Source organism: Saimiri boliviensis, chromosome 3 (assembly GCF_048565385.1).
Source record: "Saimiri boliviensis isolate mSaiBol1 chromosome 3, mSaiBol1.pri, whole genome shotgun sequence".
NCBI lineage: Eukaryota > Metazoa > Chordata > Mammalia > Primates > Cebidae > Saimiri > Saimiri boliviensis.
Window position 1 is genome coordinate 94,453,847 of NC_133451.1, and position 17,714 is coordinate 94,471,560.

At 37.7% G+C, this 17,714-nt stretch overlaps 1 protein-coding gene across 4 annotated transcripts in view; it reads left to right on the top strand.

Annotated features, from left to right (window-relative positions):
* Positions 1-13,522: 13,522 nt before the first annotated feature.
* The window catches only part of BANK1 (B cell scaffold protein with ankyrin repeats 1), a 311,287-nt gene continuing 307,095 nt past the window's right edge, over positions 13,523-17,714 (top strand). For all 4 annotated transcript variants that reach the window (XM_074396501.1, XM_074396502.1, XM_074396504.1 and 1 more), the window contains exon 1: positions 13,523-13,778. In XM_074396501.1, the coding sequence (XP_074252602.1) occupies positions 13,709-13,778 (70 nt within the window). In that variant the 5' untranslated portion in view covers positions 13,523-13,708. The remainder of the gene's footprint in view (positions 13,779-17,714) is intronic.

Genomic DNA, 17,714 nt, shown 5'->3' on the forward strand with positions numbered 1-17,714 from the left:
TCCTTGATCCTAGCTTGCAGATGGCCTATTATAGGACGTCGCCTTGTGATTGTGCGAGTCAATACAACTTAGTAAACTCCTTATTAGTTCTGTGCCCCTAGAGAACTCTGACTGATACATTTAATACATGTCTATATACACACAAATGTATTTTTAACAAAATATGGAAGAAACTACTCATGACACAGTTTTTATTTCTATATCTGGTCACATGGTCATGGTTTGTATTTATAACTACCTTTTTTCACTACCCATTCTGTATTCCTTTTGCCTTCAGCAAACTTCTCAACTGGTCATAGTTCTTTACCTGGTAGGGCAACCCAAATCTTCATCACTGAAGTGTCTGGACCAGTTGTAGTCCTGCCTGGATTGGGTTGTCATAATTTCCTATTAACTTTCATCATAGGGTATGGTAATAATTAGAGATACTCTAAGAGATCATCCGTATTCCAAACATACCCTTTCTTACCATTCTGCAGTAGTAGTCCAATTTCCCCTGGGTAATCTGGATCAGGCACCCTAACCAGTACTGTAACTCCCTTCTTAGCCTGTTGACTCAGATGCATGAGGAACTCTAGTTGACCAGGTGTCAGTCTTAACTTTCAGACAATGTATTCATTGTTGTATCTTCTGGGGCAGCATTTCTCTCTCTGGAGCTAAGATTTCTAGGCCAGCAGAGCATAGAGTTGTAGGAACAGGCAGCAAAAATTTTGCTTTTGGGTCGTTAATGGTAAGGGTAAGTAGTAGTACTATTCCCGTTTCCACCCCTTGACTCCCAGACCCATAAATCCTGAATATGGAAGAAACAGTGCCATACATAGGATGCTTATTAGAGAATATACAGATTTCTGGAGGATGTTGCCCCAGTCCTGCAAAAGACTCTCACCTAGCTGGCACTTTAAATGTGAGTTCAAAAGGCTATCCCACCATTCTATTAAGCCAGCTGCTTCAGGATTACAGGAAACTTAGTAAGATTAGTGAATTCTATGTACATGAGCTCATGCCACACTTTCTTTTGGCTGCAAAGTGAGTTTCTTTGTTAGAAGTAATGTTCTGCACAATAGCACAGTAGTACAGAAGGCATTCTTTAGGTCCATGAATGGTAGTTTTTCCAGAAGCCTTTTATACAGGGAAGGAAAATCCCTATCTTGAGTAAGTGTCTATTTCATTAAGGACAAAATGCTACTCCTTCCTTCATGGAAGTGGTTCAATACAATCGATCTGCCACCAGATGGGTAGGTGATCACCCCAGTGAATGATACCATATAGGAAATTCAGTGTTGACCTCTGCTGCTGGCAGATCAAACACTAACAGGTGGTCATAGCCAGGTTGGCCTTGGTGAATGGAAGTCCATGTGGCTGAACCCATGCATAATTTCCATCCCTGCCACAATGGCCACTTTATTGATGATCCCACTGGGCGATGACAGGAATGGCTGTGGAAAGAGGCTGATAGGTATCCACAGAACCCATCATCCTACCCACTCGGTTATTAAAGTCCTCCTCTAGGGTTCACATGAGACAGAAATATCTTAGCATGTTTTGCCAATTCAGAGAAGTCTATCTACCTAGTATTCCCCAAATGTCTTTGCTACCAGTTTTCCAGACATGTTCCTTCAAGTCTCTGATCATCTGGTCACACCATTGGCTATTGCCCACAAATCAGTATATAATTGCATGTCTGGCCGTTTCTCCTTCCAGGCAAAGTACACAAGCATGTATACTGCTCAAAGTTCTGTTTACAGAGAAGATATCCTTTTAACACTCTCCTTCAGGGATGTTCTAGAAAGGGGCTGTAGTGCTGCAGCTCTCCACTTTCCAGTGGTGCCTGGATATTACGTAAATTAGGCCCTAGTCTTTTTCTCTGCCAAGTGATCATAGAATAGGTTCCATGAGGCTAAAGTTGCAGTCTGGGAGAGAGAAGGCAGCATAACAGAAGAAATTGTGGACAATTGGGCCACTTCTTCACATGACTTACTGGGCCTTCAGGACCTACTCGGTACCAGTCATATACATATACCACTTCCACTTGATAATGTAGTACTCCTGTGCATGCCCAACTTTATGGATTGATGGGTCAGATAATACCCAGTTTATGATAGGCAGCTCAAACTGTATGGTAGCTTAGCAACCCATGGTCAAGTGTTCCGTTTATATTAAGGACTTAGAGCAGGCCAAGAGCTGTCCCTCAAAAAGAGAGTAGCAATCTGCAGATGATGGCAGGGCCTTGTGCCCAAAATCCTAAAGACCTTCCCTGTGATTTACCTATGAGAGCCTGCCAAAGTTTCCAGCCAGCATCCCTATCTGCCACTGACACCTCAAGTACCATTGAAACTGATAAATTATACAGGCCAAGTGACAGAGAACCTTGCACAGCAGCCTGAACCTGTGGAAGAGCCTTCTTTTATTTATGGACTCTACTCAAAACTAGCAGCTTTTTGAGTCACTAAGTAGGTGGGCAGTAGTAACAAACAGAAATAGGGAAGGTGCTGCCTAAAAAAAAAAAAAAAAAAAAAAAAAAAAAATCTAAATATGCTTGCTGGGCATAGTGTCTTTTTCTTGGTTGTAAGAGGGGTCTGATGCAACAACTTATCTTTCACCTTAGAAGGGCTAACTCAACATGTGCTATACCATTGGATCACCAGAAATTTCACTAGGGCAGGAAACCTATAAACTGTAGTTGGATTTATATTCCAGCTAAACACACGGATGTCACCAATAAGTCCAGAGTAGTTGCTGCTTTGTTCTCACTGGGCCCAATCAGCATAATGTCATCAATGCAAGAGGCCAGTGTGATATCTGTGGAAGCAGAAGGCAATCAGGATCCCTGCAAACTAAAGTGTGATTTAGAACTACAGAGCCGATATGCTCCTGAGGTAGGACAGCAAAGGTATATTTCTGGCCCTGACAGTTGAAAGAAAATTGTTTCTGGTGGGCCTTATAGACAGGTATGGGGGAAAAGGCATTTGCCTGATCAATAGCTATATTCCATGAGGCAGGCGATGTGTTAATTCACCTAGGCAAAGAAACAACATCTGATAGAGCTGCAATTTGAGTCACCACTGATGAAACATATGATAAACCACTGTCATTCTCCAGGATCCGTCTTTCTTCTGGCCAAGTGAAATAGGATAATTTAACGGGGATGTGGTTCGATCACCAACCCTGCATCTTTCAACTTTTTGATGGTGACACAATTCTCTGCCACCCATCCAGGGACACGGTATCATTTTTGATTTACTGTGTCCTAGGTAGAGGCAGCTCTAATGTCTTCCATTTGGCCTTTTCCACCATAGTAGCCCTCACCAAACAGCTCAGAGAACCAATGTAGGTATTCTGCCAGCTGCTAAGTGTGTCTGTTTCAATTATGCATCTGGAACTGGGGAAATAATCATAGCTTGATTTTTGGGGACCCACTGTGAGATGAAACGGAGCTAAAACTCCACTGATCACCTGACCTCCAAACAACCCTACTCTAACTAGAGGGCCACAGTGACACATAAGTTCTTCTGAATCAATGTCAATTCAGAGCAGTGTCCAGCAGTCCTCAAAAGGTCCAATTATTTTCATTTTCCCAATGCAGTTACCATGGTAAAAGGCTATAGGTCCCTCTGGGGAAGGGCAGAAGAAAGATTAATCGTATAAAAGGTTTTTTGTAATTATTGGGTCTTTCTTGGAGGGGACGTGGCTTCTCCATTCAGAGAGTTTGGGGTCAGTAAATTGGCTTAAGTCTTGGAACTGATTGAGGGGCTGTAATTCTCTGTTTTTATGATTCCCGTTTGGCTTGTGTTCCCTTGACGTGAAAGTTTTCTGCTCATACACATAAGTAAGAATTCAAGAGTTTTTCTATCTATTTCACTTCTAGGAGAATAATAGCTAACTAGCCAACTCCACAGTGAGAGTCAGACTATTTGAATTGTTGCTTTGCCTCTGCTTTCCATTATGGTAACAACATCTACCTTGCCTTTGGGTTGAGTGTTGCCACTTGGCCCCTGCCACTCTGGGATTTGATTACTGCCATTGTATTTAAGTTTTCCAATTGAGTGACTGTGGTACCCACTGTAAGATCTGGCTTACAGAAAAGGGCAATCACAGAGCTCTTCAGGGATATTGTGATTCCCCTCATAAATCTATTTCTCAAAGTATTGTTGAAAGACATGTCTTCAGGACTCTCCCAGTGTGGGTGAGTAGGTTGTAAGTGACAGGTACATTCTAGTCTTCCAATCTTCCTAAGCCTTTGAGTCCTTTCCTGTACATTAAATGAAGAGACATTGAACATTTTCAACTGGCTCATAGTGGACCATCTTGATCCATGTCTTAGCCAACCAAACAAACTCTTAGCACCTTTCCTCATTTCCCAAGCTGCAACATTGAATGCAATCTCTGTGTCTAGTGGGCCCATATCAACAAATTCAGCCTGATCCAACTTTATGTTCCTTCCACTATTATTCCTTGAGTTTATTATACACACATATTCCCTGGATTTCTGCTTATATAAATAAAAAAACTCAGGTAGTGCTTTTGGGGTATGGTTTAGCTCCTCATGGGCCACACTTTGTACCTCACATTAAGGTCCTGCTAGGATTTGACTTCAGGTACAAGTTCAGAAGCAAATAAGGGTGGTGAGGGTGGGTCGTGAGGAGAATCAGCATCGTCTTGCTTGACAACTGACTCAGGGGAGGCATTACTATTTCTTCAGGTAATGCAGGGTTAAAACTCCCCACAGGTGGAATGGCCAACACCACTGTGGATGGAGATGCTGCTGGCACTTGGGTTAGGGAGGCCACTTCTGCTGGCAAAATAGACTTATCAGAATATAGGATCTCATTGCCCTCAGCCTGATGAGGGTCTTCCCACACATTCTCATCCCAACATACAGGATCCCGTTCTTCCCCAACATGTTAACAGTAGACATCCTGTAAAGCTTAGAGCCCATCTTTCATTTTAATTCAGTCAGTCAAATGACAAAGGCTTGGATCTGATTTTCAGCAATTTCAGACCTATGACTATAGGAGAGAAGATTCTGGATCAGGGCACACTTAACAAACTCTTAGGCTATTTACATGGGACTAGAGCCAGAAACTTGAATACATGAATTCATCTTTTTTTTCCCATCATTTCTTTCCAGTAACATTAGAAGCAATCAACCAAAATAATTGTATTCTTGATTTTCCACAAATATTCAAAAGTGCTGTATATAGTTACCAAGTCCTTGCCTCTTATAAGTGGCTGATTAGGAGTATCAAATCCAGATATTTTATATTTCTGTAAACAGTTCATACCATGGACTATTAGTTCTCTCTGTACTGTTAACAGTAGAGTCCTTAGCATTTTTAGGTCTAATCAGACTAGAGAGCCAACTCCAGAAACCCCGAAACCAATAAAGGAAACTCATTCTTAAATTCTGTTGCTTTAGATCACTTTTGGTACCAAAATCCGTATTAGCCAGTGTTCCTCAGAAAGACAGAACCAATAAAATAGGATAGATAGGTAGGTAGGTGATCGATAGATGAGAGGAAATTAATTAGGGGAATAGGTTCATTTCATCATAAAAACTGAGAAGTCTTACAGCAGGCTATCTGTAAGTTGCAGAACCAGGAATTTTAGTAGCATGACTCAGCAGAAGTCTGAAAGTCTCAGAATCAGAGAAGCTGATGAAGCTGATGTTGTAATTCTCAGTTTGAGACCAAGGCCCTGAGAACCTGGTGGGGAAGGGGCTGCTGGTGTAAGTCCTGGAGTCTTAAGGCCAGAGAGCCTGGGGTTCTGATGTCCAAGGGCAGGAGGAAGAGAGTGACCTAGGCCCAGGAGAGGGAAAGAGAAAATCCTTCTTTTTTTCTTTTTTTTTTGTTCTATCTGGGTACCCAGCTGAATGAATGGTGCCTGCCCACATTGAACGTAGATCTTCCCCACTCAGTCCACAGACTCACATGCCAATCTCCTCTGGAAACTTAGTCACATACATACCTATAAGTCATGCTTTACAAGTTGTGTAGGTACTCCTTAATCCAGTCAAGTTGACTTCTAAAATTAATTATCACAAGGGGCTTGGCGTATACTTTATTACAAGAGGAGTATATTAAACAAGTAAAAAGAAGCTACATAAAAGCATCATTAATGACAAGGGACAGGAAAGTCACCAGAACGGAGGTCAGTTCCACTCAGATCATAGAATCTTGGATTTAAAGGCAAATTCACTCTTAAGCCCATGGAGGTAACCCTTTACGTTTCTGACAAATGTAAACATCTAATGCTTAAATCCGGGTTAATCTGAATAGTTCATTTCAGATTCAAAAAGTGTCCACAAGTCTCAAACTTAATTCTACTATGATTCTAGTTAATTTGGATACCTATCAGAGAGTGAGATCTCTTTTGTGTCTATTTGAGAATTAGGTAGCTAGGCCTTCTCCTGAGAAGAGGATGCTCACTGGTTATATTTGTGTGGGAGGAATTACCCTGATCCTTGAGTAATAGGTGCTTATGCAAAGGGTCAAAAAAAATGACAAACTTCTCACATGTTGGTTCTTCCTATCTCCCTTAAGGTACTATTTCTGATTTTTTAAAAAAGTGACAGACAACATAGAAATTGCAGTCTGTAAGTTAGTAACTGAAAACAAGCATTTTTACAAAGGATAGAAGACATAAAAGGAGAGAACTCCCAATATAATTGGTATTTGTCCATTCTGCTTCAGAATTTGAAGAAGGCTGAAGAAATAATTACCCCTTGCTATTGCACTACAGTAATTATAGTACATATAGCAAATGTTTTAAAAATAACATGCATGAAAGTGTTCTACATAATATATTTAACAATTTATTACACACACACACAAGCACAAACACACACTAGTGTAGGTTAAAATTCAATGTAAAAAGAGTTTTGATGTATGAAGGGGCACTTGTCTTTTCCTGAATTGAGATTATTTGAAGTGACTATATTTTAATTAGTTTAAATTGTTCCCCAGTAAGGAACAGGGAACATTTCTGTTATTCTAAGGCCAGTATAACTGCCATTTGTCCTGCCCTAACCTGCAAAATACTCTGTATAATCCAGTGCCTTCTCTATCATATTATCCCTTCTCTAATATTGGAATACTCTATTACAATTACCTTATTAAAACTGCTGTTTTTTTTGTCTTATTTTAAAAACTCTAAAAACTATGGCACATAGTAAATAATATTTAATTCCAGAATGGATACATAATAATTTCTCATAATTGTTTTAAATATTTACTTTTTTCTGAATATTGTAGTGTAATTTCATGGCAAGTATTCATTGGATCTACAAATCGAGATTCACTTTTTTTAAGTGAAATTTTATTAATTATTTCTACTAATGATTATAATGTTAAGGTTTCATTATAAATTATGTTTTTTAATAGATACAATGTCCATCTTTGATATGCCATTTTTGGAATATTATGCACATAGAAGATGCTCAGTAAATACAGAGTAAAAAATTTCATTTTTAATCTTAAATTTCTAAATTTTTTTCTATTTTAAGTATTATTTTTAGTCTATTCCAACATTTTTTTCAACAGGAAACAAATGTAACACCATGTATACAAATATTTTCAAAGGCATTTATAAAATTAAATATGTTTTTAGATCTCTCAGGAGAATTTTTCAAAGTGCTCTCCCACTCACATTTCTAGTGACTAAACAATTCACTATACCCTTCAATTTCTCTGTTTTTTTACCTATTCAAGCTACCTGAGAGGTAGCTGGACTTGTAAGTTAAACGCTTATTTATCCTTCAATGTAATTTTAAACATCCTTCTGTGTACATTTGACCTAGACTCAGAAAGACATCTCCCCTAAATAATGTCTTCTCTTTCCTTCACGTACATACATGTTTCTGGTACCAAGACCTTTATGAAGAAGTCCTTTTCATTGTTCCCAATAGAGATGGCCTGAGATTTTATTCAGCATTCCTCAATGGCTCAGCATCCATGAACTCTACATAATGTCTTGCAACAGGGTATAGAGCCTGAGCCACTGAGAGCCCTCTATCCTGATGTCTTATGATGGCTTACTAGGGCAGCAGGAGTTTTCCATAGGCGCCATCTTCAAAAGGCTAATTGCTACCACACAGCTGGTCCCTCAGAGGGTGGGGAATGAACTCTAAACTAGCCACAGGAAAGGAGCAAGAGAAGCATTCAGAAGATCTGCAGGAGATGCTATTTTCTTGGCATTGGCTTTGTGTCTCAAACATTTCTGTAATTTGTTTTCAGTGAGAATTTTCACCCTAAAAATGTCACTTTCTGCTTGTATTTCTTTTCTTAGTGCTTTGGAAAAGCATTCATTATGCTGTGTTTTTTTTCTCTGAATGAGTGTTTCAGATATTGCCTGCAATAGCTTTTGTTTTTCGGGTCATAGTTCATGATGACTTGAAAATAAGCTAATTTCACTTGCCTCAAATAAATGTTTGCATTTTTGTCTTCTAAACTATTAACAGGTGACTCACTACCAAATGAAATTGTGATGTAGATATTCTATATTCTATTCCAATTCTTAGATCATGTCAAGGGGTGCAGTTCTGGGAACCTGCCCTAAGTACAGTCGTAGCTGTAGTTACATCACTGACTGAAACACATTATCTTTGTCTCTCTTCCTGTTGAAATTTTTCTCCAACCACTTCCTGTTGCTATCTTCTGGTTCCAAACACTTCCAATTTCAATGTTTCGTTAGTATGAATTATTTATAATGGAACCTGCTCTAACAATCACAATAGTTACAAGAATATTTTTGATTCTTCTAATGGTCTAAAAGTATTTTTCAATTATCATAGAACTATTTAGTGTTATTTTACCCTACACAATTTTCCACAAAAACTAAAGCAGAATTTCTAGAAGGAAGATATTTTTGGAAGCAAGGGGTATATCTTATTATCACTGTATGCTCAGTGCCCAGCATATAGTAGGTATTTACTAAACTTTTTAAATCAATCAATTAAATAATAAAAATATAAAGAGCAATGCTGTTTTATTTATCCTGTTGATGAACGAAGCAAATAAGTTTAGATATGGAGAGATCTGTGTTATTGTGTTAGGTAAGGAGTGGGGCTGAAACTCCAATGAAATCAATAATTATAGGGTACAAATGGAAGCAAAAAACAACTAAAAAGAGAAATGGAGAATTTCATCTTTCTTGACATTCAAGTGTTTTATAGTATTGGCTGTTAAAAGTCACATCTACTGAGCAAGCTTCCTTCCAGCAAACTCATGCTTGCTTGTTAGCACAGGCAGGGAGTCTGACTGGAGGGGTAGTGGTGGGGGTGTGTGCTATGGTATAAGAAGAAAACCTGCTTACTTCTACTAGGCAGACTCAATATAATTGAAAAAAGAAGAATCAGCAGATTTATGCAATCACTAGAGAACAAAAGCAAGTACATAATGCAAACAGCCATGCAGGAAGGAATATCAAAGAACTACCACAGTCACCAATTATCAATGAAATATTTCTCTATGGGAATTTAGCACATTAATGATGAAAGGAATTAAATATTCATTGATATATGTTTAGATAGAATAATGCAGAAAGATTTACCCTATTAATGAATCATCCTGCAAACTCAACTTGTCACTGTGAATTTTGTGTTAGCTTCCTATCACCATAAAGTGGTGTGTTAGTTAGCTGCTGCTGAAACACATTACTACAATTTAGTGGCTTAAAACAACCTAAATGTATTGTCTTAGAATTATGGAGGTAATAAGTCAAAATCAGTCTCAATGGGCTAAAAGCCAAGATGTCAACAGGGCTGGTTCCTTTTGTAGGCTCTGCAGGAGAATTCATTTCTTCACCTTTCTCAGAGTCTGGAGTCTACCTATATTCCTTGGCTTGTGGCCCCTTCCTCCATATTCCAAATTACTACAATCTCTGCTTTCTCGTCACTTCTCCCTTCCAACTTTTACTTTTCTCTCCCCATCTTATAAGGACTCTTATGATTACACTGGGCCTACCTGGTTAATACAAGATAATCTTCACATCTCATGATCCTTAATTTAATTCCACCTTCCATGTAAAGAAATATATACACAGTTTCTGCAAATTAGAATGTGGACCTCTTTGGGGGGCTTGCTATACAGATTAGTATTAATTCAATTAAATGTGAGGAAGCAAAAGAAAATAAAGTCTGCCAGTAATCACACACACAAAAACTTATTGCTAAAAATTCCTTCAGACATTCCTGGTATTTGTTTTAGTTTTGAGGAAGTAAATAAGAAGTGTGGTAACACCCTGGGGAAATAATATGATTCAGTGTCTAAAAGTCCAGACATGACTGTCAAGAGGAAAACTCCCCAATTAACAAAGAGCCATGAAGAAGCCTCTATTTCACTTTTACAATAGATTATTGCTTTAGAAAAGAACTAGTTCGGTTCTTTAAACATATCCAGAATCTAAAGGCAGAAATAAAGCCAATAGCATGCACAACAGCATCTAGTGTGCAAGGACACAACAGATCAACCATGGCAAGTGCAGGGCAATACCAAACAGCTTTAGCTGCCCATTTATTGGAACACAGGGCCAGCGTGAGGCTCTTATGATCTTCACAGAATGGGGTAATAATATTGAGGCTGCCAATATGCTGCTAGGAAAAATAATTCAAGGGAAGAAGTCAATGGATCCAGGAGTTTGATATATTGAGAAACAAGAAACCGACTGTGGCTAGCATTTTTTGTCATTCTGTAACAGAGGTAAAATCAGAAACCTGCGATTACACACTGCTGGTGGCATTCTGCCTGAAAAAGCCTCTCGGTGTGAGAATTACTACGTGCCTCTTCCCTGAGAACAAATATGAACCAACAGATAACCCAACATTCCAGATGGTATCATCTCCTGAAGGGAGAAAGCAGGGGAAAAATAAAGTCAACTGTGATTAAAGATGTGCTTGACACAGAAACAAGACCAAAATAAGTAAAAAAGTCTTCTGAAATATATTTTTATAAATGTACCAGCAAAGTTAGAAAACATGTAGACTTAGGTTATCTTGTGTGTGTGTGTGTGTGTGTGTGTGTGTGTGTGTGAACATCTATATATCCTCAACCAAATAGCAACACAATTGTAATAAATTATAAGTACAGTTCATACCTATTTTTAAGGATATTTGTGTTTAATTGTATGAGCTTTTAGCTCTGTGAAAAAGTGGGTAGGGAAACAAAAAAATTTTTACAATGGGTATGTATGAATAATCTATCCTATGATGTTCATGTAATCTTTAGCAAGGGCCTTATGTGATCTTAAAAGGAAGTGGGGCAGGGGGTCCAGTTATAATTAAGAGGGCAGGCTATAAAGTCAGATCTATAATTGAATTCCAGCTCTACCACTTACAGTTTCCAAAGACCAAATTTCTCATTTGTAAAATATCATTAAAACTTCCTTGTTTTGAGAACCAAATGACACGAATATTGTGAAACTTGTGCATAAAACATAGCATGCAGAATACTTAAAATAAAAAGAGTGGTTGATGGCCGGGTGCAGTGGCTCATGCTTGTAATCCCAGCACTTTATGAGGCCAAGGTGGGCAGATCACGACGTCAGGAGTTTGAGACCAGCCTGACCAACATGGTGAAATCCCATTTCTACTAAAAATAAAAAAAATTAGCTGGGCATTGTGGTGCGCACCTGTAATCCCAGTTACTCCAGAGGCTGAGGCAGGAGAGTCACTTGAACCCAGGAGGTAGACGTTACAATGAGCCAAGATCATAACACTGTACTCCAGCCTGGACAACAGAGTGAGACTTCGTTTCAAAAAAAAAAAAAAAGTAGTTGTTGACAGTAAAACAAAAGAATAAATAAATCAGCCATTGGGGTAGTCAATGTCTATTTCCTTATTCAAAACAAAACAAAAATGAGGCTAGAATAATTTTTAAATAGTAATGAAAGATTTTAAAGATCTTCTAACACATAATCTTACTGTTTTAAAAAAACAGTCCATAATTTTCAGCAGAGTTTTTACTTTTTTTTTTTTTCTATTTACTGGCATCATTTGACATAAATAGTGGAATGAGCCTCTGAAAATATACTTAATTTTCATATATAAATCTTATTTTCTACAGTTTTATTGGAAGACTGTGTCATAACATTTTATATCTAGCAGAAACTCGAATACAATAATTTTAATTTATTCATTAATAATGAATAAATTAGATGAGATATGCAAGGCTAAAAAATATTAAGAATTGCTCCAAACACCCAGATACTGAGGAGTCGAGTCAAGATGGCAGCCGCAGCCTTCTGATTTCCAGTCCAGGGCTCTTCATACAAGAAGGCTGTGTGACAGATAGAAGTTCCTATCTGAACAGTGTCTTTATTAACAAGTTTTTATGTGCATAAATGGGTGCCTTTGAAGTTCTGGACACCAAACTGGATAGCATCAGCTGGAGTGTTCATGTTGATTAAAGTAGTTCTTGCCAGGAATATATATATCAGCAAATGCATCCATGAAGACATTCTTTTCTCCAATGGGTTTAAGACACACTTTTCTAAGAATTGAGTTTCTGAAACACTGAAGAATAAACAAACTCTGCAATCCAAATGTCTGCTGAAGTCTCTCAGTTAACAGGCATATATAGAAGACAACAATTTTTCTCAATATAATATTTCATAAATTAGATGAAATCTTTTGTTCCATTATACAAAGCTCCACAAATCAACATAAAATTAATAATGATGTAAAGGAACTACTGGAAATCAGATAAGTACAATACAACCTATAATTGTTTTAAAGTTTTTTGGATATTTCACATACTTCTCCAAGTTTTCTGCATTATGTTATAAAGTTCTAATAAGTTCATTTATGTGAAAAAATAGCATTTTCTTTAGTACTTGATATTTATAGTATTCCTAAAAAAGACTTCATCTGAGAGAAAGTTTCAAAGCAAACCTTCCTTTTATAAGAAGAGGAGAGGAACATTTAAACTATGTATTACTACCAAATTGATCTTCACAAAATACCTTCAACTTCAAAGGGCAGATGACTAGTTTAGATATGCTTGAGAGAAGTGACATTGGTTTTAAGTTTCTGGGATAACTCCTTTGATATATCTCCATCTTTAAAACAAGCAAACAAACTTGTTTGGAGAGGCTATTTAGAGCCAGAAATAATTTTTTACTGGGTCTATTTCTGAATTGGAGCAGGAGTAAGAAATACATTTTATATGGGATTTTAAATCACTTTTCAATTTATGAACCTAGCCTAGAAAGTAAAAATATTTTTAAAATTACACTATTATCTTTATCTTCATTTCTATATACATGTATCTGTCATCTGTGTATCTACCCATCCATCTACGTAATTATTCTCTCTTTTCACCAAATGTTCACTTCTGGTATCCCTACGTTTGCCTGGAATTGGGGGCAGTATGGCAGTATGGAACACCTAGAAAGGAACAAGAAGAGCTACAGTAAGAGGGGGCTAAATATGTCCTAGGTGAAAAGGTGAAGAAGGAGACAGGAGCAGAAGTGTTATAAGAAACCAAAGCAACCTTTGAAAAGGGATGCAGAAGCAGGCCCCTGATCAGTTTCACTTCCTCTGGGCGCCCAGCGGAGCGGAGACCCTGCCTCGCGGGCATGAACCCTGGGGCTGCGTTTCCTGAGACCGGGCCACAGCCGCCCCGGTGGCAAGCGGGCTGGGGAGAGCCGATCGCCAAAGGAAGAGAGAATCGCGGGGAGTCTCTGACCGGGAGAGTCCTTGGCTTCAGCCGCCACAATGCTGCCTGCCGCGCCAGGCAGGGGGCTCGAGAGCCCGGCCCAGGCCCCCTGCGGCCCAGCGCCCCCAGGTGGGTAGTCGCGCGTTTGGAGGGGCTTGAGGCGCAGACCGCCCGGACGGCTACGGGGCTCTGCGGAGACCACGGGCCGTCGCTAGACAACTGCTGCGCTCAGGCACCGAGGCCAGGGCGTCCCTGAGACAGGGCTTCCCCTTTTCATCCTGCCGCGGGGCAGCCCAGAGGGTTCTTCTGTCCATGACTTCTCTGAGGGGCATCTGGATGCCACGAAGAGGGAGCGCGTTTTGAGTTCTGGCCAGCGGGCCACCCTCAGTGTCTGCAACTTCTGAGGAGCTGGAACTTGACCGAGCACCAAGGACAGGGTCCTGTCGTTTCTAAAATCACTTTGCAACCTGTTTAAAAGCAATGTGTGTGTTTTAAAATTATACATGATCTTTTTCAACATTATATAAACACAGCAAAACCGCTCATCTGTAGCGTCACGCGTTTAGCTGCCGGGTCTGACAAAACCCAGCCTGGTGAAGTGGTAGCGTGGACTGTAGCTGCCCGGCTTCTCGGGGAGGTGGCTTTGCAGAGAAGCGCTCCCAACACCACCTCCCTACTCCACTCGCTTTACTAACTTGGTCAAAGGAAAACAGTCAACTTGGTTGCAGAAGTAGATTAACATTTTCAAATGGATGTGAAAGCAGTTTTATTTAGTTTTTTTTGAAGTATTTCGAAAGTATTTGCAAATTACATAGTGATATAACAATCTTGTTTTTAAAATTTAAAAAGCTTCACTTAGGTATTAATATCACTGGAGTGTTAGTGGTGAGAAATGCAACAAGAAAATGTATTTTGAGTGAAATTCTCTTAATTTGCTAAATAGAAATAAATTTCTCATAGTTTTCCAGAACTTTTTAGGTAATGTAATTTAGGTTTTGTTGGCTAGTGTATTTTTACCTAAATAAGCTTTAGGGATTGTTTTATTGAGTAAGTTAAATAAGAAGTATATTTGTGTCAATGAAAAATGACAAGAAAGGTTTAGAGCCCATGATACCTTAATATATTAATATTTTAACTATTGCACATTGACATTCTTGAAAACTGTGGCTCTGCTGGTCTGCTGTAAACGGACCAACCATGTCTTTCAAACTTTGAGCAGATTACCTCTTTTGTAATTTCAGTTTAACAATTTTGTTAGAGAATGGGGTATAGTTTGTTTCAAACTTCTAGATTGAACAGTTTAGGCAGAAAATGGCTTTTATTTCACTTGATACCAAGCAATATTTTGCACTTGCTATTGTAAATAATGCAAGAGCCATATGAATCAATATTTGCAGCATTTCAATTATTCTTGTTTCTCTCATGCATTTCCCCCACCACCCCCCACCCCCTCACCGTCTCCTTGGGTCCTTCTCCATACAATATTTATCACTCGCTTCAGTTACTTCCTTTTTGGTCAACATGATGAAACTTTTCTAACAACGAGTTGTCTTTTGACATTATCCCATGCTCATATTCTTGATATGAGTAATCTTCTAGCTTTTATTAATCCAGTATTTTTTTTTTTTAACGGAGAGCTCCCTCTTTCTGTCTCTGTCCCCCTCACCTCTCTCTCTCAGGTCTCTCCCTCTGTCTGTCTGTCTGCTTTGGGCATGATTCTCCACAACAGCAAAGAGTATCTTAATATGGCACATTGGGGGTCAATTGGTCCAACTGCCTCATTTAGAGAAAAGAACACTGAGATCCAGAGTGTGAGTTGCTCATGATTTCGTAACTAGTAATTACATGAAGATCACTCATTCGTTAATTTAAAAACTTTTATTCCCCCCCAAAAGTCATGTATAATAATAAGAGTGTAAAATGGTAAATGCTGTTTCCTGCCTAGGAAGATAAATTTCTAGTAGATAGAATGTACTGCTGGACAGCATTAGTGTATATTACCATCAGAGATTTATTAACTGTTGAGTGTCCAACATGTTTTTTAATGGAAGCAAGAAAAATTTAATACCCAGTTCTAAAACAAGGTAAAAATAATGCACAATGGGTGAAAATTCCACTTAGCACATATTTTCTGGTTTGTATTTAACTAGATATTGCTCACCAATGTCCACAAGAGAGATTATTCCTGTTTTATTCTAAAACTAATGATTTTTAAAATTTAATTTTAACTGCTGTTTTCATTACAGAGTAATTATTTATTAAAGCACAGATTTTTCTCCACCCCGTATATTTTTTAAAAATTTTATTTACATAATTTGATGCATCTGATGAAAGTTCAATAACTAATTTGCTAAGAACAGAAAGCATGAAAGGGTGGAACTAGCATTCAGATTGTCTCACCTTATGCTGAATGTGTATACATTGTTGGTGAGGAACATGGTTTAGATCTCTCCCCTCTAGCTTGAAGTTCTTAAAGATTTGAAACTTTTTGCTTTGACTGCAATCTTTGAACATAGCCAATGTTCTACATTTGTTCCACTAAGGAAATATCCTTTATTTGAAGTTGTTTTGGGGATTAAATGAGAAAATGCAGATGAAGTCCTTTTTTAGGTCTCATTACAAATAGTAATTGTCTTATACATGCCAGTTGTTATATTAATTCTTAGGTCATTGATCAATAGTGTCATAGTTGCTTATACAAGGATGAGAGTTGTTATTGAAAAACTGCCTTATACTGATTGCCTCATACTGACTTGGGGACAACTTAATGGATGAAGCAATCAAACTCCCATATAAAAAAAAAATTAAGAGGTATGGCTTCTTATCTAAAGATACTGCCATATCCTTGGGGATCTAATGTGGTTAATAGTTCTGAGAGGAGAAAAAATGAAATTTGCAATGAGAAGAATTAAGGATAGGTTGATTAAAAGTGCATTAAACTAGAGAAGTTGCAGGAAAGAATAAGGAAGGAATTTAATAGGACAAAATGAGAGCAGGCTGTGTTTTTTCATATCTCAGAGTACCAGTTATGACTCAGTTTACATAATACACAGATATATTTGAAAAAATAAGCAGCAAACAGAAAGATTACAGAATACTTCAACTTAGAAGAAGATGAAGAATCTATTTTACCAAAATATTTACCTCAGGGTTAAAACAAAATTCTAATCTAAAGTGAGGAACATCATTACTGACAAAAGAAATCACATGTTTTAAGAGTTTAAATGGTGGTTGCTTAATCACTTAAATTATGCTTACTAATCTATTGCTTTTTTCATAGAATATAGAGAATCTTAGAATAATTTTGGAGATAGCTATGAGATAAGAATAGAAAGAGCAAACATTTCAATAATTATTATTTAAAAAGTAAGTTATTATTTGGCCTTGTGAGTCTTTCCTGTTTTAAATATTAAAAATGGTATCTAAATTTTAGTGCAAATACTGAAATAGTCCAGGTCATGAAAATATAGATATCATATGTAATTATACACCTCCAGTAATTATTTTTCAGTCAGTGAAAAATAATGAGCCTTTTAGACATTTACGCCTGAATTGAAATCTCTTTGTTATTTCTAAATGTTCTGCACTGAAATAACTCAGAAAGATGACTTTCCTCTGTAATCATGAAGTGTAATTAATCAATGCTTTGTGATCTTTTACAAGATTTCCTTTATATTTAGTTTATTAAAATATGTTTTTATGTTTTATACTGTGTGTCATATCTTTGTTTCTTTTAAGTGTCTCTGCCATTTTCCCATATTATTAATACCCACGACTTTGTTTTTCTATGTGTTCTGCATTGTAAAGACACACTGAAAAGTATAAGAACAGTTTCTGACTGTTGGAATTCCATTTACTATATGCCTCATTTTTTTGATCTGATACATGCTGAGAACAAAGCTTTGTCCTTTGTTCAGGAAAAATATTCTCATTCCTTTTTAGTTACAGGATCATGTCTAAATTTCAGAGGAATAATACGGTGTCAAGACTACTTGAAATTTTGGCCTTCTTGTAATAGCTTCTGTTTATTATGTTTCTACTTTGAATTCATATGAAATGGGAATC